Source organism: Columba livia, chromosome 5, assembly GCF_036013475.1.
Source record: "Columba livia isolate bColLiv1 breed racing homer chromosome 5, bColLiv1.pat.W.v2, whole genome shotgun sequence".
Lineage (NCBI taxonomy): Eukaryota > Metazoa > Chordata > Aves > Columbiformes > Columbidae > Columba > Columba livia.
Genome location: NC_088606.1, coordinates 50,788,131 through 50,814,637, shown reverse-complemented (window position 1 = coordinate 50,814,637; position 26,507 = coordinate 50,788,131). Strand labels below are relative to the sequence as shown.

Sequence of the window (26,507 nt, the reverse complement as noted above, 5' to 3'; positions counted from 1 at the left end):
ACAGGTAGCATATAAAAGAACATTTTAAGCCTCTGGGCACAATTTCAGCTATGATAGATAAGTTATTCTTTAAGTAAGAAAAACAGTTACAGGAAGGAATTATATCCATAGTAGGGCTGTGAGGCTTTAAAATGATTTATTTTGATTTCATATGTACAGAAAGTGCATTTAGTGAGAGGATAATATTTGGAATTCTTAATGATTCTGTTTATTTGTGCAATGATTTGAATCTGACAGATGTAGCAGTTTATATGCTCTTCTGGCTCAGCAGCAGTAAGCAGTTCTTATCTTTCAGTGTTCATAGCAGAAAGATGTTTACTTCCTAAGATTGTATTTGTTGAAAAAACAATATCTATGTGGAAAATGTGAATGTAATTTCATTTGAATCCTCTTTAAGTTTTTACATTTTTAGAAAAAGAGTCTACATTGTCTTTAAGTGATACATAGTAAAACTGAAAAATCACAGTTTTACTGTATCTCTAGTCTCTTTCTGGAAAGAAGACCACGCTCCAGTATTTCAGGGAGATTGTGTCTAGTCCTTCAGGGTTTTGTATGATCAATCAGTGATTACATCCATGTGAGAATGAGCAGACAGTACTGAAGATAAGCGTAGAGGATGATTCGCAATACCAGCAGAGCAACGTGACTTCATTATTGTATTTTCAGATGGAAATGTGGGCTATGACAATGCTATTCAGCTTTATTAGCAAGAGTTTTACCAGTATCCATCTGCCATTTGGTAACATTTGTTCACATTTGTGTGCCCTTCCTGGTCAAAATATGCTTGGTATCCTTGCATTGTGAGCATAGCTCTCTGTTGTGCTACCTTGTGGAAAAGTGTGTATGGTTACTGTTGTGCTACATGGATACAAGGAATGCATCATGCCTTTCAGGGAATTGTGGTAATAAGAGTTATCTTATCCTTAAATTTTCTGAAAGGTAATGAATGTCCCTGTTACACTGTGGATAGACCAAATGTTAGTTATGTATATGTCATGGATGATGGCCTTTTAAAGTCAGACTGAGAAGCCACAGATCCCTATTTTTGAGAGGTTTGGTAGGGACTCTTGTTATATGGGACTTCAGAATAATGAAGCATAACTTGTAGAGGATTACATACATGAAACAGTCTTCATAAAGTAATTGACTGTGTTGCAGTGGGTTCTGCTAACTGCAGAATAGGTAACAGATGTCACACGTGCTAATCCCATGTCATACTTATTCCTTATCCCTGAATTTTACCTAACGGAATAGGTACCTCCTTCTGGTTATGCAGATATATTTGGTTTACTGGGCTTGGCTTGCTGCTAATTATAATGGTGAACTCATTAAATATTTGCATAGTTGGCAATGTAGGATTTATTTTTTCCAAGTGTCCTTTTTCTTTCAAGCTGTTCCACAACCTTATACCTGCACATGAATATTCAGTAATGTAAGTCAGTCTTAAATAGACAGCCATTATTAAGTATTTTTCAGATGAGTTAGTAGACAGCTAGAGAAAAATATTACAATGTCTTATTTTTCTCACCTTGGGCCATGCGATAGTATGGACAGGGTCATAGCCACCCGGGTTTATGACAGTTTAACAGTACAGTTTCAGGATGGTGTTGTACAACCTCCTACATTTCTCGTAGGCTGTCACAATCTTTCAGTGTGCATTCATTATCAAGGTACCAAAAAGGGTGAGAAAATGGAATGGCTGAGCAGGCTTGTCATTGTCTCTTCTGTGGCTGGACTTTTCTCTGTGATGGTCTCAAGTTGTTGCGTTTTGTGAGGAGGACCAAATGCACAAGGGGGAAACCAAGTATTTCTGCTGACAGATACCTGTGCAGAGCTTAACTGCTGCCTGCTGAAAAGATTCAGGGACCCTGTAGTAGGTGACTAAAAAGTTGTGTGCGCTGAGGTCAGTTAGTGTCTGCACTACAGCTATGTTGTTATCTCTTCTGTAGGTTAGTGACATCCAGACCAATTCCTGCATGTAAGATATGTACTTTCTACCATCTTAAGACTGTAAGCCCAGAACACTACCTACCCGTAATTTTGTTCTTCAATAGCTGCATGAAATCTGATTGCAGTTTATTTTCTGTAAAACTATGTACTTCGGGGTTTTTTTTTGTTGTTTTATATTTTCCTCTGTTGCAAGATATAATAGTTTTATAGCCTTAAAATGAAGTAGCTAGTTTAATGCAAAAATCCCTTTGCTTCTATGTGTGGCTGGCTACCAAATTTTGATAGGCAGAGAGGGAGAAGCAATGTGTTGAGGGCTGCGGCAAAAGCAAACAAAATAAATTCCATGTAAATTGGTAAAGTAGACAGTCCTGTAAAATAATACCTGTACAGAGCCCTTTACAGACTGAAGGTCTCTGGCAGCCTAGCTGCATTTTGAGGAGATTTCTTCCTATCACTCAAGCCTCTCTGCTTCTACCTCAATTCTGGTGTTTTTTGTGTCATGTTTTGTAGGAGGCTTTATTTGTAGAACAGTACTAGTTTATAGTGCCTTATGGTATGAGGATTGTAGATTGAAATCTCAGGACAACACTAGACTTATGCTGTTGTTTCTTTTTCTCTAGATACAGAGTGAGTGGCTTGTTCCCTTTTCCTCCCTGTGCTCTGAATTTTCAATGGTCTTCTCAAGTCTGAAAACACACCCAATAATCTTGAGGCAGTTTGGCATGCTGCTACATTCTAAATCTTGTAATGTGTAAAAGGAATGCACTATATAAATGGGGTCAAGAATTTGTTGTTTGTCCTCTTATGTTTTAATGGTTTGGTAGTCCAAATTATCTAGTTAATATAGAAAAGTGTCACTAATGTCACAGCTAGAATTGTTATGCAGAGCCTTCCCACTTTCTACCCTATTTCTGTGGTGTTACACTCACCCTTCCACTGTTCCTGTGAGTCCTGGGATTGGCACTCATTATTCCTTGAGCAGAATGCTGAGTCATCAGCATGGTGAGGTCTTTTTCCGGTGCAATGTGACATTCATGCTGGAGGTTTCTTGTCAGCCTTGGGTTTCACTTGAGGCTATTTCACATGTTTTCTTGTCACAATCTTCTTCCTCTTCATCAGCTCTCAGCTGAAGTTTGCAGTTTGGGCAAACTCCTCGGGTTGATCAGACCTTTTCTATACGTTGTATTTGCAGAGCTGGAAGCAGTAGTTGCTTGACCACCACAAAATTACTTGAAAGAATGTTCAGGTCATAATATGCAGAGAATTTTAGAAAGAAGGAAGCTTTTAATCAGCACTGTTTCTCAGGATGAGACATCATATGTGTTGCAAGTAAACAGAGCTATAAGGGCAGGTACATTGTTCCTTACTGTCATGGATGTCTTTGCATGGCTGTTGAGAGCCACTTTTGTGGTGGATAATACTTGAGTCTTAGGAAGCCACCTTACTCTTTCAAGAGAATGTTGAGAGTCTTTCAGATTTCATTTAGAATATGAATACTTAAGAACTTTTTCTGATGCATGGATGGCTGTGCTGGTAAAACTTTCTACTATAGGGAAGGTTCCAGAAACTGAACTACACTTTTGGCTATTGCCCTCTGAAATGCCAGTATGGCTCCCAGTAAGCCAAAGTGTTATACACCTTGTTGTATTAACTCATCGTACCACAGAGCAATAGCTGTAATACTTATTTTTTTAAAAAAACCTACAAATTAAGTCCTTAAAATCTATTTGTGGCTCATGAGAGCCTTTGCAACATTCACAGACCATTAATACACTTACCTCTTGCAAATTTCTCTGGAAAATTGTGGACTGGTTTGCCTTTGCCTCACATGGATGTTCAGTGGTGATAACAAATACTTTGAGATTTTCGTGCTTTGGTTAAGTCAAAAATAATGAGAAATTACTTTGTCTTCTGTCTGTCATTTATTTCAATAATTCATGCTGCCCTCTTATGATCTACATTTCATCCCAGTTGGTAGTTCTTTTTTTAAAGCAATTTTCTGTTGCTATTAATTGTAGTCTATTACAGATAAAGCAAAGGAGAGCACTTTAAAACATTTTTCTAAAATGCTTTATCAGTCACTTCATCACACAGAAGCTTTTTAAAATGCTAATGCATGCTCTGGTAGAATTTAAGTAATTGCTGTAAACAGTGTTCACATTAAAGTGCATTTTCTTCTTTCGGTGCTAGGGAGAAAGCGCAAAATATTACAGACTTTAAAATTTCCGTTCATCACGTTGCCTATTGACATGACCAGATTCAGTCTCGTAGCCAGAGGGACCTAAATCTGTTTTCTTTATATACAGCCACATGGGGATCTACAGTCTTTCTCTAACTCCTGAAGCAAGAGTTGAAGCCACTATAAGCCCTCTGGATTCTTAAACACATTTTTGCCTTGACTAGAATTTGCTTGGTATGGCAACTATCTTTCAGGACTGCTTCGCAGTTGAACACCACATGGAGGTTTGGACCTTGTGTTGTCGTTGCCCCTCCTGCTGCTGTGCTGCATATTAACAGGATAGTGGGTTCACAGTTTCAAAATCTTTCTGAACTGGGATTTAGAGACACTCTGTTAGAGCTGGGAAGTGCAACTTTTAATCTGAAATATGTATTGTATGCCTGTCACTAAGTGGCTATATCTGTAGATGAGTAGTGAAATATTCCTGTTTTCTAACTGTAGGAAATAACACCCATGTTTTATGTGAAAGAATCTGAAAGTCTTACTCCTCGAAACCAGTTGTTTTGTTTCTTTATGCATTCCTAAAGTTTCTGGGGTTGATTCATAAGCATTTATTGCCCAGGAGAATGCATTAGTCACATTATTTTCAATTAGTATTGTTATATAAGCCACACATCTGTGTCTTCCATGTGTCTTCCTATTGCATTAGCTAGAAAAAACACTTCAACTTCTTCAGTAAATAGGTAGCTGAAAGTATGTTCATCAGTTACAGAGGCATCCTAAAACCTTCAGTGTCCATGCATGCTTTAAAGCTTAGAAGTACATTGGATGTAATTATATCAACAAGCAGAATCCTGAAATTTTCTTTCTGCCTGTGATGATCTGACTGAAATTGAGTTAATTTTCTTTATGCAGTTAGAAAATTTCTTCTCTCCTCTTCTTCTCTCCTCTTCTTCTCTCCTCTTCTTCTCTCCTCTTCTTCTCTCCTCTTCTTCTCTCCTCTTCTTCTCTCCTCTTCTTCTCTCCTCTTCTTCTCTCCTCTTCTTCTCTCCTCTTCTTCTCTCCTCTTCTTCTCTCCTCTTCTTCTCTCCTCTTCTTCTCTCCTCTTCTTCTCTCCTCTTCTTCTCTCCTCTTCTTCTCTCCTCTTCTTCTCTCCTCTTCTTCTCTCCTCTTCTTCTCTCCTCTTCTTCTCTCCTCTTCTTCTCTCCTCTTCTTCTCTCCTCTTCTTCTCTCCTCTTCTTCTCTCCTCTTCTTCTCTCCTCTTCTTCTCTCCTCTTCTTCTCTCCTCTTCTTCTCTCCTCTTCTTCTCTCCTCTTCTTCTCTCCTCTTCTTCTCTCCTCTTCTTCTCTCCTCTTCTTCTCTCCTCTTCTTCTCTCCTCTTCTTCTCTCCTCTTCTTCTCTCCTCTTCTTCTCTCCTCTTCTTCTCTCCTCTTCTTCTCTCCTCTTCTTCTCTCCTCTTCTTCTCTCCTCTTCTTCTCTCCTCTTCTTCTCTCCTCTTCTTCTCTCCTCTTCTTCTCTCCTCTTCTTCTCTCCTCTTCTTCTCTCCTCTTCTTCTCTCCTCTTCTTCTCTCCTCTTCTTCTCTCCTCTTCTTCTCTCCTCTTCTTCTCTCCTCTTCTTCTCTCCTCTTCTTCTCTCCTCTTCTTCTCTCCTCTTCTTCTCTCCTCTTCTTCTCTCCTCTTCTTCTCTCCTCTTCTTCTCTCCTCTTCTTCTCTCCTCTTCTTCTCTCCTCTTCGGTTGACATCCAGGTTGATCAATGAAATATTCCATACCATTAGCATCACACTTTGTCTATAATTGGAGTTCAGGTTTTCTGGCTCACAAGTTCAGTGTGGTCCCATTTGGGAGTTTCGTTAGTTCATTTAGTTTTGTTCAGCCTTTCGCTGTTCTGCCGCTTTGCAGCTGGCCTTTGGGCCTTTCTGCCCTTGGGGTTTTTGCTTTCTCTGCTATCTCGCTGGAAACAGCTCTTTGGGACCAGGGTGCTCTCCTCTCTGGAACTGGCTGTTCCATGTGACTGGAGTTACATGAGGGATTGCACTGAATATAATGTATTTATTTTTTAAATATATATTTTATCATTTTATTATTTTATTATTAGTAGTATATTATTATTATTTTGTTGCCTTATTAAATGATTTTTATCTCAACCCACAAATTTCTCCTTCTCTTTTGGTTTTCTCTCCCATTTGGGGTGAGTGAGGTGGGGATTGAGCAGATGGCTATCATGGTTCTTAGTTGCTAGCCTAGGGTTAAACCACAACACTGCCTTACTTGACTTTTTAGAAAGTAGCTGTACTTGAAGATTTTTTATTTATAGAATAACAGGGTTTCAACTGAAAAGTGCTTCTCATTGTGTATTAAGTATCTGGTGCTACCAACTTCTGTGTGTCTTGAAACTGACTTTGGGTTTTAACACTTATGCATTAAAGCACTTTCAACCATGTGTCTTATATTCTTTATTTGTTTGAATCACTGTAGGCTGTTAATCAAAAATACAGCAAAAGGCATGGAAATAAGTACCATCAGTAATCAAATAATAGTTTAGAGTTCAGCAGCTGGCAAAAGACTGATAAAGGAGACATGAGTTGTGTGTGGAATACCCTAACCAGCTGAGATGCTAGGAGCTGAAACATTGTTCCTTTTGTGTTTTACCCTGATTAAGATTTAAAGGGAGAGCATAGTTAAATGTAAGCAGTTTATTTAAGAATTTGTAATTTAAACTCTTTTGATATGCATTAACATCAAAGCAGTCTGACAGCAAATGCTGTCTGAAAGGAGACACTTTTAAGAAGTAAAAATACTGGTTTGCTTAGAGAAAAACAGCCTGGAAAATGCAGCATTGCGCATGAGATCAAGTACATGATGCAGGAAGGAAACATATTGGGTCATTGTGAATTCAGCTTTTGCAAAAAAAAAACCAAAGTGAGACTGATCCGCTGTCTGAAGCTTGCTTTCATAACTAAAGGATCTGGTGAGGCCTTTGGTTTTTGGTTTGCTTGTGAAATGTTCTGGGCCAAACTAAAATTTCACTTGCAAAGCAACTTATTTTTTTAAATCCAGACATTTCATATATTTCTTTACAGAACTTTTGTGTATCTGCTTGCAGCATTGTCAACAGATAGTTGCACTGGAATAATCAAGGAGTGGGAATATGTGTGGAGGTTGATCAGGAGGCAGGAATCTGTCTAGCAAGTTTTGCTGTCATAGAGAATGCACGTAGAGCTACCACAGTGGCCAGCAAAAATTGAGATAGTATTTCTATCCACCTGATGTCCAGGAATCTAATGATTTTCCTGCAAACATAAGTGATTTGCAACAGGGGAACAGCAGGAGCCAAAGCAATGCTCTGAAAAAGTGTGTGTGTTATACTGTGACTCTCCTTTGGGACTGGGAAACTTGTGCTTGCGTGTGTCTGAAGAGAGGTGCTAGGATTGCTGTGTTATGTAAATGGTTGCTAGAGCAGATGGTTTGCTGAAGACTTCCAGACTGTCTTTCAACAGATAGTCTCAAAATGTTAGAGTGTTACTGCTTTTAACATGCACGGATATGGAGGCATGTATAAATTATATGACTACCATTTCCAGAAAGGGCAATGGGTAGCCAGGCATATTCTGCCCATTGGTGATGGTGGGTAACGCCATTCATGCTGACTAATCCTAGGCTTGATTAAATTCCTGGCTTAAATATGTGCACTTCAGTGATTATTGTACTGCAGAAATTATAATGGTGAAAGCTGTGTGGATGTTTTTACAGTGATATCACAAGCCTCTTAATAGGATAGCTGTGCTGGAATGAACTACCTTGATGCCTAAATGTGCTGTTAAAAAAAAAAAAAAAGCCAAATGGGACTTGAAATTTGGTTGCACCTGTTCTCTTAAGTCTGAAGATTACAGGGACTGGCTGGTTAATACACCTGTTTCCTGCTGTCCTGAGAACGCGCAAAGGTGGACAAAAAGCTCTGAGGAGCTGCAAATAGGATGTTGTCTTCACTAGAATTCTGAATCTGATCATAGTTGCATAACCATGGCCTTTCTGGCATTTGTAGCTTATTACAGACATTAGACATATGGTGTAACTGTGTTACGGATCAGCTTGATATACACTGAGTCATTAAAAGCTGTTAGTTTTGCTAAACCCAGTGTTAAATAACTGAATATTTACAGACAAGTTGTTAGTGGTCACTTTTTTTGCACTTTTATTGTCCTCTGAAGTATAATCCTCTACACAAAGTAGCAATAAAAAATGGCATTGGCTGTGTCACTTCATAGTATAGCACTTCTTTTTACTTGTGTTTTGATGCTTAGGATATGCACCTCTAGTGAGGTGCACAGGGGAGTTTCCCAGACTGGGGGCAGCTTTGGGGGGAGCTGAGATTGGCACGAGCTGCAGGCTCCTGGTGGCTCAGAGGCTGACAACACCTTGGTGGGGTCAGGAGCAATGGTGGCCGGGGTTTGGCTCCTCAATCCCCCAGCTTATAGAAGCAGCCCATGGGGAGTCGTTAGTGAACAGGGTGGGCAAACAGGGTGGTTTGCACAGAAGGGCATGTAAGAAGGGCATTGTAGTTCTGCCAGCTTGACCAGGGAAAAATGGTATCCAGCAGGCAGAAAGCCATGGCCTCTCTAAACTCTGCACCCACCACAGTGGACACAGCTTTCCAGATAGAGCTCTGGTGGGAACATGCTGCCACCCAGGTGTCAGGCTGCAGGGTGTGCCCTACTTGTATGCCAGTACAGGATGGCAGCAGTGAGCACACCTGTGGGAGGTGCACTTAGGTAGAGAAACTCCCTCTGCTTAGTGATAGAGCTCTGAGAGGAGATTGAGTAGGTTGAGGAGTGTCAGAGAGTCCGAGAGAGAGACAGATTATTGGAATCCCACCCTACCTTCCCTGGGACAGGTCTGTCAGGCAGACAGGGCATATGACACGGAGGACTCCCTGTCCTCTCTCCACTTTGCTGAATGTGGTGACTCAATGGATAGAGGGCAATGGTGACAAGTTCCTGCCCAGTGCAGCAGACGCATCTCTTCTGTGACTACCCCACCTTCCCATGTGCTCTTGCATAATAGGTATGAGACTCTGCAAATGGAACCAAACAGTGATGAGGATGAAGGTTCATCTAGGTTGGAAGAGTTACCAAGGTTAAGTTAGCCTACACCCTGCATCAAAACCACTTCCATTAAGAAAAAAAAATGGATCATTGTCATAGGTGATGCCTTCCTAAGGGGAACAGAAAGCACCACTTGGGCACTCACAAGTCTATGGAGCCAGATGGGATACAGCCAAGGGTGCTGAGGGAGCTGGTGGAGTTGCTCACCAAGCCGCTTTTGCATAATTTATCGGCAGTCCTAGCTAACCAGGGAGGTTCCAGTTGACTGGAGGTTAGTATATGTGATGCCCATCTATAAGAAGGGCTGGAAGGAGTATTTGGAGAATTACAGGCCTGTCAGTCTGACCTTGGTGCCAGGGAAGGTCACGGAGCAGATCATCTTCAGTGTTGTCATGTGGCATGTACAGGACAACCAGGCAAACGGGCCCCATCAGCAGGGGTTTATGAGAGGCAAATCCTGCTTGACCAACCTGATCTTCTTCTGTGACAAGGTGACCTGCTTAGTGCATAAAGGAAAGGCTGTTGATGTTACAATCATAGAATCATTTTGGCTGGAGTGGTTGAGGGATCTGGGGCTGTTTAGCCTGGAGAAAAGGAGGCTGAGGGGAGACCTTATTGCTGTCTACAACTACCTGAAAGGAGGTTGTAGCATGGAGGGTGTTGGTCTGTTCTCCCAAATAGCAAGTGATAGGATGAGAATAAATGGTCTCAAGTTGTTCCAAGTGAGGTTTAAGTTGGATATTAAGAAAAATCATTCATGGAAAGGGTTGTGAAGCACTGCAACAGGCTGCCCAGAGAAGTGGTTGAGTCACCATCCCTGGAGGTTCTTAGGGTCATGGTTTAGTGCTAGAGTTAGGACTCTATGGTTAGACTCTATAATCTTGAGGGTCTCTTCCAACAAAGATGGTTCTATGAAAGTAGTATTTAAATTAAAACCAAGCATGTTTGTCTCTGATAAAAGGGGCACTTAACCTCACAGATTCACGACTGCAGAAGGACTGAGAAGCATTAGTGGAAATACGAAGTATGGTTTCTCATCTGCAAAACAAAAGATCTCTGTAGGAATTTGATGTAAACACCAGCTTGCTTAAAATAGTCCACTCTGCAGATGTGTGACTGTCAGACTGACCTCCCAGGTGGGACCCATCAGCAAACCTTGTTTGGAATAATTACATGAAAGTCTGTTAGTGTTTTAGTATGGGTCGTATTTTCTAGACCTTGGACCATCCTTCTCTGGATTCTTTATAAATCTACATCTTCCTTAATTTATGGTTCCCTGAACCATCTATTTTAAGCCATGGTCCGTAGATTTTCCAGGAAGAAAATCCACATGGTATAGAACAGATTGTATAGAATGGCCCATATAAACTGTGTGGCACATGCCTAGCAAGTCTAGTATATTCTGGACACATTAGATCTGTTGTATATGCAGTATAAAAACTGATCTTTGCTGGTCCTCTGCAGAGGCTGCTGGACCTTTGTGGTAGGGCAGTGTATCTCATATGAAAGTGACCTAAAGCACATTCCTAAAAGTGTAGCTCTGGTGGCTTGTTTTTAAGTTTGTGGAAGATTCCGGACTGGTAAGTAAACATTTAACAGGAGGTGATCACATCTTGAATATATTCCAGAAACATTATATTTACCTGGGATTAATGTCATGAAATTAGGCAAAGATGGATATAAAATACAATTCTAAGGAGGGGGAAGTAAAACATGGAAATTCACGGAAACTTTCTGGGGAGACCTGTGTTGGAAGAGGATTAGACAATTTCAAAATGCTGAGGCAATGGTTCTGCGAGATGTAGAGAAAGGGACACTTTGTTTGGAGATGATTGGCGGGGAGCTTTCAGGGTGTTGAAAGGTAATTATTCTGCTTTCAGTGCTAGGCAGGTCTAATGAAAACTGAGTCTGGGGTACTATATTTATAAGATGATGTGGAAAAATGAGAGGGTTAAGAGGAAAGCAAGAAAAATGGCTAGAAGGGTTGATAATGTCTCCTTTGAGGAAAGTTTGAAAAACTGTATTTAGTATATTAAAAAGAGGAAAAAAGTGTCAGGAGACATAATAAGTCTTCAAATGTGTCAACAGGGGCTGTATAAGTGACGGTGATAAATTGGTCTTTACATCAGCTTGGAAGAAACGGATGAAAATACTCTTAGTTCATGATGAAGAATTCTTAGATTGAATGCTAGAAAAAGAACGTCAGATGGCAAAACACTGTAGAAACACCAAGCAAAATTTTGCAGTCTTCATATACATTTTTGACTTGATGATGCACACCTAGGTAGCAGGTGATGCAGAGCTATATGAGAAAAGGGAAAGCAGCACCTTTGTTCATTTGTTTGGTGGCATAATCAATGCTTCATAAATGTCTGTTCAGCAGAAGAGTGCAAGGAAGCAGAGCTAAGCCAGTGGGCGAAAGAAGACAAAGTATGCTTTGGTGTGAAACATCCTTCCTCTGTCTTAGAAACAAAGCAAACATTCACATTCACAAATACACCTTCACCCGGTTTCTTGCAAAGAGCTGTGGGCAGTTCCTTGTGTGGGGGATATACTTAAGACTCAAGCGAGCCTTATTCTTTTTTTTATAGATACTTTAGAAGGCTTTGTTTGTTAGGTCTTCCTACTAAAATTTTAGGTAAGCTAGAAACCAACGTAAGTTTTTCTTTTAGTTGTGATTAAAAAGGAGTGGGTGGGGCAGACACAGCAAAAGTATGGAGAGTGCTGAAGATACCTATTCAGGTTTTGGCATTCTTTTCTCAAATTGAGACTTTCTATGCTTGCTTTCTGCGTCAGTGAATTAAAATGACAGGTAAACATTTCCAAAATAATGTCTAAAACACCGAAGAGGCCCATACTATTAAATTTATAACTTTATGTGAATTTTCATGAGTTGTCTAAAATTGACAAAACATGCCTATGGCAAAACATTTTCTGTCAGATACTGTGCTGGCTGTTTTCTCCTTGCTCTGAAAAGTTTGCCACGTCCGTATGTGAAGCACAGCCTCTCAAAGTGTGTTTCTGCTTCCCATCCATTCTGAGCTAAGTGCAGTTATATCCCAAGCATTATTTTTAACTGCTGCTTCTTACTGTGGTTGATCTCGTTTGATCAGAAAAACAAACAAACAAACAAAAAACAGTTGAAAATAATAGCACTTTTTGCATTTCAAACAGTCTGAAGTCTTAAGACTTGGGTTATGCTGAGATTTGACACTTGACAAAAAGCAGTGAGAAGTTGCTGGCAGAAGATATTGTTGTTTTATTTATGCATTATGAGACAAGGAACTTCAAGAAAAACTGATAATATCTTAAGAGGCATTACTATATCACTGTTTTTAGAGTAGGGAGATTATAAAGCCTTGACAGTGTTTTACTGTGATTCAGTAATTTTCTTCTTTTCAGCCTTAAAGTACTTTTGATGTAAGCCATTAAAGAGAATGCATTTTATGCTCAAATGTTGTTTAGTACTATTTTGAAAATCTTCATGATAGCAGCCATTGTTCTAGGAGCTGGATCTGTTGATATTCCTGAACAAGGTCAGAAGGAATGTTTTATACTTGTTTTGCTTTAGTTTTATAGTAGTGGGGGCAGAGGGTAGTCAATACTGATTCTAAATATGCGTACGTTTGTAACAAAAAGGTGTCTTGTATGGTAGCTTTGAAATGGCATTTGTCATTTGTTGAACAGTAAGGTCTGCTATGGTGAGATGTAAATATATGGAATTAACCTAGCTTCTTTTAGGAGATTTCTGGGGAAAACAAGAGGCAGTTAACACAGGTTCATATTTAGTGTATCCCGTTTAGGCAGAATTGTTAGTAATCTGGACAAATATTTAGTCTTTTCTAAAAAAAAAAAAAAAATAGCTGAAATCCTGCAGCACTGTATGTGGACTTGTAAAGGTTGGAGTATACTAGTTACTTCTATGGGAAAGAATGAGTTGTATTTCCAGGAACACAATATATTATCTTTTTGAAAAACAGTTCTTCTGGTGGAGTAAAAAGTGAAGAGAAAATTTTCTGAACAAATTGGGAAACTTTTTCTAGTGTCTCTGCTGTTTATGGAGAGATATTTATGTAATGGGGTTTCGTTCTTTTAGACCACTAGTTGACTGTTCAGAATAGGTGGATGTTTCCTTGTGTTTTTCATTTCTTGTGAGAATCAGCTGTCTCTTACACCTCACTATGGATCAAGATCCACCTTCATATGGGGTGAATCCTAGATTTGTTCTGTATGCTGTCAGCAAGTTATGTACAATGGCTTTGGGAAATGGACACCCCCCAGCATTTTGAAGTGATTTATCTTTTTAAAAATGTACTTGCTAAAAAAGTTCAAGTTGTTACTACCGTTGTTATTCTAAAGTTAGGATAATCTCTTAAGTTAAATACAGGAAGAAAATGGTAAACAGTATGCATTTACTCTCTAAACTTTAAAAGAAAGCCAGACAACTGAATTAATGAAAATCTCTTTGTTAGGCGGCTGGAACCAGAGATGGCTGAAAAGCAGGCCAGTCAAAGTCAAAACACCATGCGAAACAGAAGTTTTAATATTCAGGTTCTTCAGCTGACCCCATTGTAATGCTGTTTTAATACCTGTTTCTTCTTTAGAGAGTTTGAAAAATACTCTTTTGCTGTGTGGCAGTCTTGCTCACAGCTTGTTACTTGCCTGTGAAACACATGCAGGTGAATCTGTAGTTGAGCATGTCTTTTGTTTTTCAGTTTTTTAGATTCTAGGCTTTGAAAAGAGCATATTGAAGCTACTGCAGTCTTGGCAAATAATCCATATCAAATTTGTCTGTCTTTATTGGCTTCTTGAGATGCACGGCAGTGGTTCAGCAGCTTTCATTTGAAAGCCACAGGAACCCAAACCACTTTTCTTTCTTCGAATATTTGAACATAATGTATGCTGCTCATTCAAAATACAGCAAGCATTCCTAACTTCGGATTTTCATATTTGCCTATGTAAGAGTAAAAAAAAACAAAAACAAAAAACAAACAAACAAAAACAACAAAAACAAACACACAAAAAAAAAAAAAAAAACAAAAACCAAAAACAAACAAACAAACAAAAACCACAAACAAACAACAAAAACACCTACAGCCTCTCTCCCTGTTAGTTAAAGGTTCTCTAGGTACGCAGTGTCAGTATTTTCTACCTCTGAACTCCCACTTCTCCAAAATTAAGATTTTAGCTACTCAGTTTATTCTTTTTTTTGGCTGCAAAAACATTGCAGATGTGAAAGACTTCAGTTCTTTCTTGCCAGAGCTGCTGTGGAATTAAAATTACCATAATCTATGCAGCCTTCATTACTACTGTCCAGTAGTGGATATCAGCTTTGTTTTTCTACCCTGCTGCTTGGGAAAGATTGACAGCAGGGCAGACAACTTGTCCCTCCTTCTCCTTTGTGTTTTCGTGTTTTTTTCTCCTTTTCTATAAATATACATATATATTTAGTTGAAAAGTATGAAGAATACATGATGGGAAATTGCTTGTTGACCTCACAGTTTCCCAGCTCAATGGATGCCACAATTGACCAGTGTTTTGCATATGTGATAAAGGAAACAGGTACTTTAGTCTCTTAGAAGTTGACTGTGAATGTATACTTGTAACAATTAAGATGATCTGTGTTTTTCACCAGGAGTCTATCATCTTTAGAAGTTATTGCAGATTCAATTGCCTTGCCATAACTTTGTGCATGCAGATTGATATATTTGTGGGTTCACTATTCCAGTACCTATGCACTGTTTTCCTTAGAAGCATTTCTAGCAAGCAGTAATTATCATGCAGAATACACAAGTAAACAACAGAGTAATTTTTATGATAACGTAAAGTAAACAAATTGTATTAAATTATAAACAGCTTCTAATATGTCTCTGTTTTGGAGTGAAATGGGAACCCTCACTTACTTTTAACGTTATTCTCAGGCAGGGCTATGCGATCCAGAAGGTAAAGCTTTGAAATTTTGGTAAGTAAATAATGCCAGAGATCAAAACAATAGGAGGCCTGTTGTTTGTTACAGGTGGAGTTTTAAATTATCAGATAACAAATCAAATAACAGCATATTAGAAAAACAACTTTGTGTTTATTAAGTAGGATTCAATTTTACTAATGCCTACACTTAATGTTATAAAAGGTTAAAATGTCGGTAAGAAAGCTGACTATAATAATCTTATTTTGTTGGAATCAATATTATCACTGCCCTTTTTTTGGTCTTTCTAAACGTCTGATTATCTTTCTTTTCCTTTCAGTTTGACAAATGAAGTCACATAAAAGCAAGCAATTCTAAAGATGATCAGTCTGTATTCATTATAGAGTTGTCTAGTCTACACACCAAGTATGGTAACCCATGCTTGCTGTTGCTAAGAAAGGCATTTGATGTTGGAAAACCATCTCTTTGGGCAAGCAATATACAGAATGAGACTTGGGAAGGAAAATCTGGAAACTATAACTATGCAGAGTTTCCTGTTTGTTGTGCCTAGTTGATAATAACACACTGCCCTTCATTTTTCACGTAGCTGTCAATCTTCATGTGAGTATCCTAAAAAAAGGCACTGTCAGGAATATGGAGAGTACAGTTACATATAAAGAGATTTTGAAATTGGGCTCTGTGTATAAAATTTAACCCTCAAGAAGGTATAGAAATGACTCTTAAGTAGGCTGTCTAGGCTAGCAGACTGGCATAATTGTTTTTGTGTATTAGATAACCGTAAAAAATGTGAGTGGCTTGGATCACAAAGATACAGCTTGAGATGAGGCTTTTTATTGAGAAGAGCAAAAAAACTGGATACGAAATGACTACTGTCTACTTCTGAGTAACAATTACTGGAGAAAGTTTAATAACCTCTCCAAATTATAGTAATACTATTGAATCATACTCAGAGTCATGCTGTTGGGCTCATGAATTTTATTTCTTCCCTGTATAAAGGTTTAAAGCATAGGTCTGTCAGTGATATTTCTTTTTAGCTGAATTCTGTTAGCTACAGTCAGTATGGATGCTTGTTAATGGCTCTAAACTACATCTGTTCCCCTTGCCAATGACTTCCCTGTTTTTGCTACTGTTTTTTGGGCTGCCAGTTCAGTAATGCATGTCACTGACTGCAGCCCTGGTAGGTTCAATGCATTTTCCATAGATTCAGAGAGGACTTGAGAGGAACGAATCTATTCTTAGAAGTGGCTTTTTAAAGGCTATGCCTGACTATATAAAACTAATGCAGCCAAGGTCTGACTGCACTGACGTGTGCTGAAACAGGTGTGCACATCAGTTTTTGAACTTCCACTAGGGCGAATCATTAAAATAATCTGTAGGTCAACTAGTGGCAGCCAAAGAGAAGAAAGAGTGAAAGGTGTTCCTCACCATGTCTGGCATTTGTAGCTCTACCAATTCTGAGGCAGCTGCTATAGAGCAATTACTGCGTAAGTTTCAGGACGAAGTTAGAAAACTTTCAAAACAAAAAAACAACAAAAAGAGCATTTTAATCTTTGCAAGGAGTAATTAAGCCTACATTTGGTGTGTTAGAGTTTTTAAATTAGGCTCCTACGCTCCAGAGTACAAGCTTGTTTTGCATGATGTTCTGCTATTGGAGCGTGGCTTGCCTAGGCATGAAGCCCTGGCATGAAGGGCACTAGAATAATTTGGAAATTAGGAGAACCAAATGGTGACACAGTGTATGTTCTTTTATGCATAGTCTTGCTTGCATGACTCCTCTGAAGAGGCTGAAGCAACCCAACAGAAACAGCATTAAAGCAGAGTGGTTAACGTCCCCAAAAATGGAAACGGTATATGCAATGACAAAAGACATTTTTTCTTCTTTGATATTTTCAGATTGTCTCTTTTTGACAAACAGATGAATTTCTGATGCTGGCGTAAGTGCTTCATGTGCAAATTCTTAAGTTACTTGAAAAATACAGTGTAGGTTATGCAGACTGGCCTGTCAGTATGCCTCAGCTCTGAGGATGCAGTTTTCAGGCTTATTTGTCCCTCATTGTCTATTGGGATTTCATACTTTCTTTTCAGGACATATAATTGTTGGCATAATTCTCCTTCTTGACTTCTGTTACTGGTTTGAACCAGATGGGCCACAGGCAATTAGTTTGGCTTCATGAAAACAGTGTAGGCTACTCCATGACAGGAACAGATCCTATGTTTCTCTCTGTTTGAAGAGGAAGTACTGCAAAGACAACAGCTGGGATGGGATATGCATATTAAGGATGAGTGCCAGCCCTCGATACTCTGCAAAAATTTAATTTGGTACATAGGCACAGTTTTGTTTCCTGATGAAAATACAGCAAGTTTTTACTCATCCGTCTGTTACCATTTACAGTCCCTCTAATGTAGTAATGCTAATAAAATCAGACATGTTTGTGTTTTTAGGGTGCGCTTGGTAGAGATTTTTTTTTTTAATTTTAAATTGTGATCTTTTCTGTGGACAACTGACAGATAGCCCTCATGCTCTTTGAAGGCATCTGAATTTTACGATCTTTATCACGAAATTAGTGTAGCAGCCAGAGACAGTGCATAAGTAGGGTTGCAGGGTTTTTTTCCTGAATTTAAACTACTGATCTGAGTAGTAGACAGTAATATTGGAAGATGCATTATCCTGAGGCAAAATAAACTATAAGTTGGTGACTTTTGATAGAACTTTATCTGACAAGCTCTTAAAATCTACCAATGAATGAGTGTTGCTACTTCCAGACTACCTGCACCATTAGAAGTTTCTCCCTAATGCCTAGTCCAGGCTTGCTAAAGTAATTAGCTTGGGATATTCAGACTGTTCTAACTCATTAGAAATTAACTTCTAAATTGTTATATTTCCATTAATATCCCCCTTTTATTTTCATTTGCTTATTCTTTCAGAATTTTTATCTCTTGGGATGATGTATGAAATTGAGAGTGTTCTAAGAGTAGAACCAGATGAAATGCAACAACTGGAAGAATGTATGTGAGCAGTGGTGATTGCACTGGTTTTATGGAGTTACCTTTCAGATTAATTTTTATTTCTGTTTTACAAGGAATGGGACTTTTGTACAGATTGTAAAAGTAGATAGATATACGTAATACTAATTTGGAATTTGTTATTTGTTTCTCCTGCAACAAACTCAACTCAGCACTATGGTTCAGTGGACTAACACTTTTGATTTTGCAATGTACAGTCCCTGATTTGTCATATTGATCTGGATTTGTAGGCTACAAAATCAGATACTGTGTTGAAGCTCCAGTTTAACAGATTTGGATTATATCATTGTATGCAGTTCTTTAGCTCTTGCAATGTTTTGTCCTTAGAAAGGAAATAGAGAAAAAGAATGCTGTGTTACAAATGCTTGTGAATGTATTTGAGTAACACGCATGTGCATTTTACAAAAATGAGTCACTTAATGAGTCACATCCATCTCTGTAGAAGCCTTAATGCATTGTCTGTGAGGATATCCTCACTGAGGGAGAGAGGAGATCATGGTGTTCTTTTTAAAATCTCCAATCAACTGCATGGAATTCAACCCCCACTATGTATTAAAGATGTTTTCATCTGTCTGAGAATCTCTGTTTTTTGGTTATTCAGTATGGTCATGTTCTTTTTTGACAGCAAGAATTAAATCTGTCATTGTTTTTCATATCTTTGAATAACAGTATTGTGTCAAGGTCCTGTTGTTGACTTGCCTGCTTTATCCAATGCTACTGCAGACAGACCTTAATCCTATTTTTAGCATGATTTCTGAGGAAACAAGGTGTCTGTAAGCTTTATCTCATCTGTTCTTCATCTCTTAATGAAAGCTTTTTCGTATTTGACCATTTTCAAACAAAATTGACATAGACATAGAGTTTTACTAGTCAGGTGTCTACCACTTCATGAAAATAGGCAGCTGGATGGAGGAAGGTGACCTACCTTTTTTCCCAAGACCTGGCAGTGAGAGGACATTGTAAATGGAGTATCTATGAGACACCAGAGAATTGACTTGCAAAACACCCACAGAAACCAGGATCTACTTAGAGCTGTTTTCTAAATACTGATAGTGGAGAATTACTTTAGTAGCTGTCATCCTTACAGAGTTTTGGAAAACCTAAAAAGACATAGGGTAGTTACAATGCTACGAGGACGATTTTTCCTGAAAAGAAAATTGTATCAGATTTAACTTTTTTATGCATTTGACTGCTTCATTATCAATGTCTATAATTGTGGATGCACAGAGTAGAGATTTCAGCTCTTTCTCATAGTTGCTGTGGAACAGACTGGGTGCAGGAAGAAATGGTGAATTTTTATTTAGTGATTAGGCATTAACTGAATTCATTGGTCTGTGTTCATAAAATGCAGTAGCATTATACTTTAGTGCAGCTAATTGCAAGGAGCTATGAAAACCAATAATAAATGATGGTGAAGAAAGATGGGAGAAGGGAAGATCTGCAAACAGTTGCTTTACAGAGAAAACAGAATTATGCACGAGAAAATTAAGTCATTACTGAGAGGATGACTTCTGAAATAGATATGTACAGGAGACAGAAAATCAGACAGGTTTTCATTATGAATGACTACTTAAAGATGTGAGGATACAGAAAACTTCTCTTTTGTAAGGAAGGGAGAAGGGGACGTAACCAAAAAAGAATGCAGTTCGAACTTGCAGGGAATAGCAGTCAGTTACAAGACCTTTATTTGTTTCTTATCTTATTTCATTTTGAGAGTAATCATAGTGACACAAGAAATAATTGAGAATGTAGATTCATTTGAAAGTAAATGAAAGTGGCTTGCATGCATGAAGTATTTTTTCTAGTGTTTCAATATGAAAGACTACAAAGTCAAAACCGTATAGAAATACTTATCAGTAAAGAACCAGTGGGAATTTTGATACATATAACCATATGCTATTTGGAAGATTCAGGTAATAGACATTCTAGACTATGAAACAAACTCCGCTGCACTTAAGGGACTGTGAATTTCTAAGCTGTGTATACGGAAATACCAAGGAAAGCAGGGGATTTCTTCTAAGTATTTGATGTTGTCCCCATAATAGTTTTTATATATATATAGATAGATAGATAGTAGTGTGCCATTGGAAAATACTGACAAATGGTTGGAAATATGTGCAAATAAGACCTATGCTCGCAGGGTAATAGTTGTTCTTCTCTGGCTGTGTTGTCTAGCAGAAATTGGGGTTAGGAACCTGCAAGTGAAAATGATGAATCTCTCAACAAAGTGAAGGCAAAAGTTAAGAAGTCAAGTCAAAAGTGACATAGCTAAGAATGGGAAGAAATTAATACTGGACTATGTAAACATGGTTTCAGCAGGAAAGTCAGTATTTTATCCAAGAAAATGCATCTCTTAAAAGTGTGTGGTGGAAGCTTTACCACCTCTCAAGGTGATGAGCTGGTCTAAAGCAAAAGTTTTGATGTGTCTCAGGGACAGCTGTTCTCTGTACAAGAAAAGCAGTGTGTCACCTCTTAGAAATATTTGTCTTAAACATTGTGCTCAACAAGTATTTTTTCTCTCAGTAAATCAGTGATTCTCTATAAAGGGGCAATAAAAATAGAACAGAATATTTTCCATGGAAAGGGACCTACAACAATCATCTAGGCCAACTGCCTGATCAATTCACAGCTGACCAAAAGTAAAAGCATACTATTAAGGGCATTTTCCAAATGCCTCTTAAACACAGGCTTGGGACATTGACCAACTCTCTAGGAAGCCTGTTCCGGTGTTTTCGATACAGATTCACAATCCCAAACTTCCAGAGAGTGGTCCAGAGAGGCACCACTACCTGCGTTGTAGTGTCAAGTATAAACCTCCCGTTCAACAGTTTTGAACCATTCCCATGCATTCTGTCACTGGATCCCAGGGAGAAGAGATCAGCACCTCCCTTTCCACATCCCCTCCCCAGGAAGCTGTAGAGAGCAATGAGGTCCCTCCTCAGCCTCCTGTTGTTCAAAATAGACAAATCTGAAGTTCTTAACCACTCTTCATAGGACATTCCTTCCAGCCCTTTCATCACCAGTTTGTTGCCCTCCTCTGGACATATTCGAGGACCTTCACATACTACTTCAGTTGTGGGGCCCAGAACAGCACTGTGCTCAAGATGAGGCCACACCAAGACTAAACACACAGGATAATCACCTCTTATGCCTGGCTGGTTACGCTGTGTTTGATGCACCCAGGATGCGCTTTACTTTCTTGCCTGCCAGGGCACACACTGCTGACTCATATTGAGCCTGTTGTCAGCCAGCACAAGCACCTGGGATAATGTCCAATACACAACATGACCAACATTATATTGAGACCTCTGCTGAAATTAATGATTTGTTGTATATACAGTATTGGAGGTGTTTTTACTGCATTTAAAGTGCCATGAATTTCATCTCTGTGGTGAATTTCTCCCCATGGAATAACTTTTACAGTCCATATAGATGCAGATTTTGCCAAGATTAGATGGACATTTCCAAACCTGAATAGTTGGAGGGGTTTGCTAGTATTTAATAAGTTTCAGACTTAACTATTTTTAACAATGAAATAATCACTCAAGAGCACTAGTGCATCTGAGCAGAATGTTAAGGAAACTGAATGACATTTGCTTAAGGTATTGCGTTAGAAAAGTACAAATGCAAATATCATATGAAGTGTCTGCCTCTTGGAACAGCAATAAAAAGGATTTAGTATAAGCTAACATAAAAAAATTACCCTTTTCTGCTTAAATTTACTTATTGAGTCCAAATTGTTTCATATTTATGGTACATATTTCATCATTTCAGTATATTTTAGGCCAATAGGGGCAGGTTTCTTTAAACAGCATATTTCTCTTTTATTCGATGTTCAGCTTCACTCTTTTAATAAGTACATTTGTTAGACTCCAAATGAGATGTAACTTTTGAGTGGTGACTTATGATGAACTCAAAGATAAAGCAAATGAAGCAGTTCAGAGGTCAGGGCTGCTTGCATGTGAAGAGACTTTCCAGCTATGTTAAATAATATGCTTTTCCTGTTATTCGTGTTCATACACTTGACATCTGTTCCTTCATATTTGTCATGTTGATAGTGAGCAAATAAAATCACCAAGGTTTTGTCTGGACTAGGTGACCTTTGAAGGTCCCTTCCAGCCCAAACTATTCTGTGATTAAAAACAAAAAAAAAATTCTAGAGGTATGAATCAATAGTCTTGTTTTTGCTCCAGTGGACAGTTTCTTGAAGTGCTTGACTAGAGCAGAGTTGACTGGTGGTGCTGACTGAGCTGGTGAGTGGTGCTTGTTTTCTGTGAAGTGTGATGGTGCTTTAACACTGTTCATGAATGGACAAAGCGTATTCATTGCCACTGGGTTTCTTCCAATTTGAAAATGTGTGACCATGTTCCTCAGATGGCCTTCATTTGTAGTGGAAATAGTTCACTTACAAGCTTCCTTTGGAGAAAATAAAGACAATATCCATTTTAATTTTTTTTTTTTTTTTTTAATATTCCTCAACAGTGTATATGAAAAAAGGATGTAGAGAGCAAGTTACGTATACAAATTTTATTCAAGTACTACCTAGCTTAATCTATAAAGCAATCCAACTTGCCTTAAAATCTAATACATAATTACTTCTTACGCTTTTCCCTTCATGAGTAATCACAATCAATTTACTGAAAATGTGTTTTGCTGGATTGTGTGTTGGGGAATTGCTTTGCCTACAGACATCCAAGTTGCCATGATATTGTTTCAAATATATCTTTCATTTTTGTTATTCTTGTAGAACAACTGTAGTTTGCAGTTGCAGTAAATAACAAGCAGGTAACTATGGAAAAAACTGAGGCCCAACAATAGGTTCCAGAAGTGAAGATTTGTTTTAATCTGTTAAAACCATGGAAGTGACAGGATTTCTTCTTAATATGACAAATATATTACTGGTTCTGAAAACTTGCAATTTCTGGAATACCACTGTGCTTCATACTAATTAGAGCTACATAGTCCAGTGTATGTTTGGTCAGATTAATTGACCTGACTTGCAAATATCATTCATGCTTTGCTCCTTTATAACAGGACAGGCATGTTAGGTGACTTGATCTGCCCCACTTTGTAACCTGTACTCTGTTAACCTATTTCCTAATATGATGGAACAGAAAATGTTGTAATGTTTTAATGTTGTTTATTTATCAGTAAACTGATAAAGGAATGCTATTATGCTCTGGTGATCCACTCAGCACATATTGTTCAGCTGAGAATTTGCACACTGATCCAAAAGTGATAAGGGTCTGTCGAGGGTTTAAATTTTGGGGTGACAATAAAACCCTGGCAGATGTATTGTTAACCTCCTCTCCCCCCCCCACTTCCTCCTTTTGCCCCTCCCTCTCCCTCCTTCCCACTAAGGAGAGGCGATAGGGAGGGAAAGAAGGACAGAGAGAAGAGAGTTGGAAAAATTAACAATGTTTTTACTAATGCTACTAATAAGAATAGAGAAAATAATACAAAATATACAAAACCAATCTTGAAAGTCTCAGCAACTGCAGAGCCGGCAACCAAAGTCCTGGATTAGACTCTGCAGCCAGCCGAAGCTGGATTCAGTCTCTCACTAGGCCTCAGTTCACAGGGACGACTAGCAAGGCCCTCTCCTAATGTCGGCCATAAGCAGAAGGGAAAAAGCAAAAGCAAAAGGGACGAGATCCTCGTGATCTCCCACTTTTATAAGAAGTATTCAGGTGAATGGAATGTTATATACAGTTGGTCAGTTTCTTGGTTACCGGTTTCTCGTCACCCCTCTTGTGAGATATCCATCTGTGCTTATCAATAAGTTTGCATTCCATTGCTAGGTTTGCCAAAACATGTGTCTGGTTCTCCAGGAAAATGCAGCTAATATGAAGGCTTTAGCTGACAAGCAAAATCACTAAAAGAGAAACTTGTTTTTAACAAAACCAGGACAGGGTCAAAATAAGTGATTTTTCAGTTTATTGCTTGCATCTGTCAATGCACATCTTTTTGGGTTTTTTTTACATTTGAGATGGAATACAAGTAGTTTTAATGTGTACCTTGTCTAGACAGGGGTTAACTACTAAATTCTAGATGAAGTAGTGGTTTACATTACTGGGAAGGTCTGGATTCTTCAGTCTCTCTCCTCTGTTCTCTAGAGGAATCTTGTTCAGTCTTCTTAAGCCTGCCTCTCAAATGGCAGAGTTGCACCACAGAGTTTGTAGCCGTTAAACCACTTTTTCCTTTTCCCTTCCCTTCCCTTCCCTTCCCTTCCCTTCCCTTCCCTTCCCTTCCCTTCCCTTCCCTTCCCTTCCCTTCCCTTCCCTTCCCTTCCCTTCCCTTCCCTTCCCTTCCCTTCCCTTCCCTTCCCTTCCCTTCCCTTCCCTTCCCTTCCCTTCCCTTCCCTTCCCTTCCCTTCCCTTCCCTTCCCTTCCCTTCCCTTCCCTTCCCTTCCCTCCCTTCTTTCCCTCCCCCCTCTCCACTCAATGAGCCCTGCTCTCCCAGGCTATTTAGGACAATATGCTACTTAGCTACCTGTCTGTCTCATCTTAATGTGCTTCAGAGCCCTCTGACTGAGGATATGGTTCTCCTGGCAGCACCTTCTCCTTCTTAGTTCAGTCCCGTCTTTGCAAGGTTATTAGGGCTGCCTTGTGTTTCCTGCTGTGCTATGTGTGCTGCTACTTTTAAGTTAAGATTCAGCGTTTTCAGGCAACTTATGTGCATTATTCCTGAGTTGAATGGCTGAAGGAAGTTAGTTTCCATGAGTCTGAAACCATCAAAAATACACCTCCTCACCCACGAAGCTCAGGTAGATATTAACCCAGTGATAGGAATTGTAAATGAAGAATAAACAAAAAAATGTAGAAAGTAAGAATTATGTTCCATATTTCGTACAAAGGTACACAGGTACACAGAAGGTCTAACTAGACTTTTGTCTAGAGAAGGTCATAGAATGGATTTCTTCTTCCCCTCTAAAGGAAGAAAGAAATGGGCTTGATTTTGTCTAGGTTTGTATAGTCTTTTGCTAAAATAAGGCAGTTGTATTTGCCTTCTGCTTTTTAGGACCCTCTTGAAAGGGAATGAAAGAAACCAAAGTGTTTCTCACAGGTGAGATAAAATTTCTTAAGTACAGTATAAACTGAAGCTATAGTTCTTTTTTGAGATTAATAGAAAAAATACTTTTGGTTTATGTTTTTGTATTAACAGCTACACCTATCCATTTATTTAAGTATGGCTCAGATAACTTAGTTTTATAAGTATCAAAACCAGGCCAAACAATTAAGGCTTTTGTAAAAGCTTTGAATTCAATTGATTGCTACATAAGGCGATTTGATTAGTCCACAGCCTTTTTAGTCACTACTGTAGCCATGCTGGAAATGCTTATTTGGTAAGTATGCTGTGGAAATATTCTTCAAATATTTTTTTTTTTCTTACACATTTATTATAAGAATGGTACTGAAGTGTCTTTTTTTGGTCACCTCAGAATGAAAGATTTTTCTTACCTGATCAAATGGTATGAAACCTGAAGGAGAGAATGAGACAGGTTATTGTAGTAATTTATCTCTTCCCATTGTTTTTGTTTTAAAAGGACTAACCAGCCAGGAATGTTCACAAAGAAAGAATTTGATCAGTTGGCCTCTGCAATAGACAGCTTCAGTCTCATGACATACGACTATTCGACACCACAACGGTAAGACTCTATCTAAAATTCAAAAAAAATTGCTGATGAAACTGATTCCCAGTTAAGTCACTATTAAATCTACAGTATGAGCTCATTTTTTTAGTAAAGTGGATAGTGCGTGTTAACTGTATCAGATACTGAAGTTCTGGATTAGTATTTAGGATAGGTGATTTTTGAACAAGCCAATAACTCAGAACATTTTTAACAGCAGTATATATTTGGCACCCTAATATTGTGAAAGGCTTTTCACTCAAGCTAAAAAATTATCCTTTTAATAGTTCCCTGACACTTTATTGTTTCTAGGCCAGGTTCTTTTGGTTTTAGTTACTTAGCACGATTCTGTACGTGAATAATCTACTACATGTCATTGTTGAAAAAAATAGCTTTAGAGCATAATTGACAACTCATTTGTTTCATCCCGAGGCAACAGACTGCCTCTTGGCGGCACTGGTAATGTGGACACACTTTAATATGTTTTTCAGTTCTTCCATTGCTCCCTCCCTTGTACTGATAGAGCTGCTCATGCAGGGAGCTGATATGACTGAAAACTAACACAAAAACCTACACATGAATATTCATTTTTAAGAACTTAACATTTTTAGCTGTGTGATTGTGGAACAGCAGTGTAGTTGAGAGGTCCTTAAACTCTAAAGAGGCTCTTTATGTTACTGTTCTGCAAAAGCATG

The 26,507-nt window shown here is 38.6% G+C and overlaps 1 protein-coding gene and 1 long non-coding RNA gene across 8 annotated transcripts in view; both read left to right on the top strand.

Annotated features, from left to right (window-relative positions):
* CHID1 (chitinase domain containing 1) overlaps positions 1-26,507 on the top strand; it is a 118,554-nt gene that overhangs the window by 23,175 nt on the left and 68,872 nt on the right. For 5 of the 7 annotated variants that reach the window (XR_010473265.1, XM_021296683.2, XM_065066062.1 and 2 more), the window contains 2 exons: positions 25,203-25,247; positions 25,729-25,830. Coding sequence is in view for 6 of the 7 variants with exons in the window: in XM_021296683.2 (XP_021152358.2) it covers positions 25,203-25,247; positions 25,729-25,830 (147 nt within the window). In the remaining variant the exon portion in view is untranslated. The remainder of the gene's footprint in view (positions 1-25,202; positions 25,248-25,728; positions 25,831-26,507) is intronic. The other 2 variants (XM_005509072.3, XM_065066061.1) reach the window with 1 other exon arrangement.
* LOC135579669 (uncharacterized) lies at positions 5,812-18,756 on the top strand. The gene is made up of 2 exons (XR_010473266.1): positions 5,812-15,194; positions 18,084-18,756. It is a non-coding gene; the product is annotated as an uncharacterized LOC135579669 (long non-coding RNA).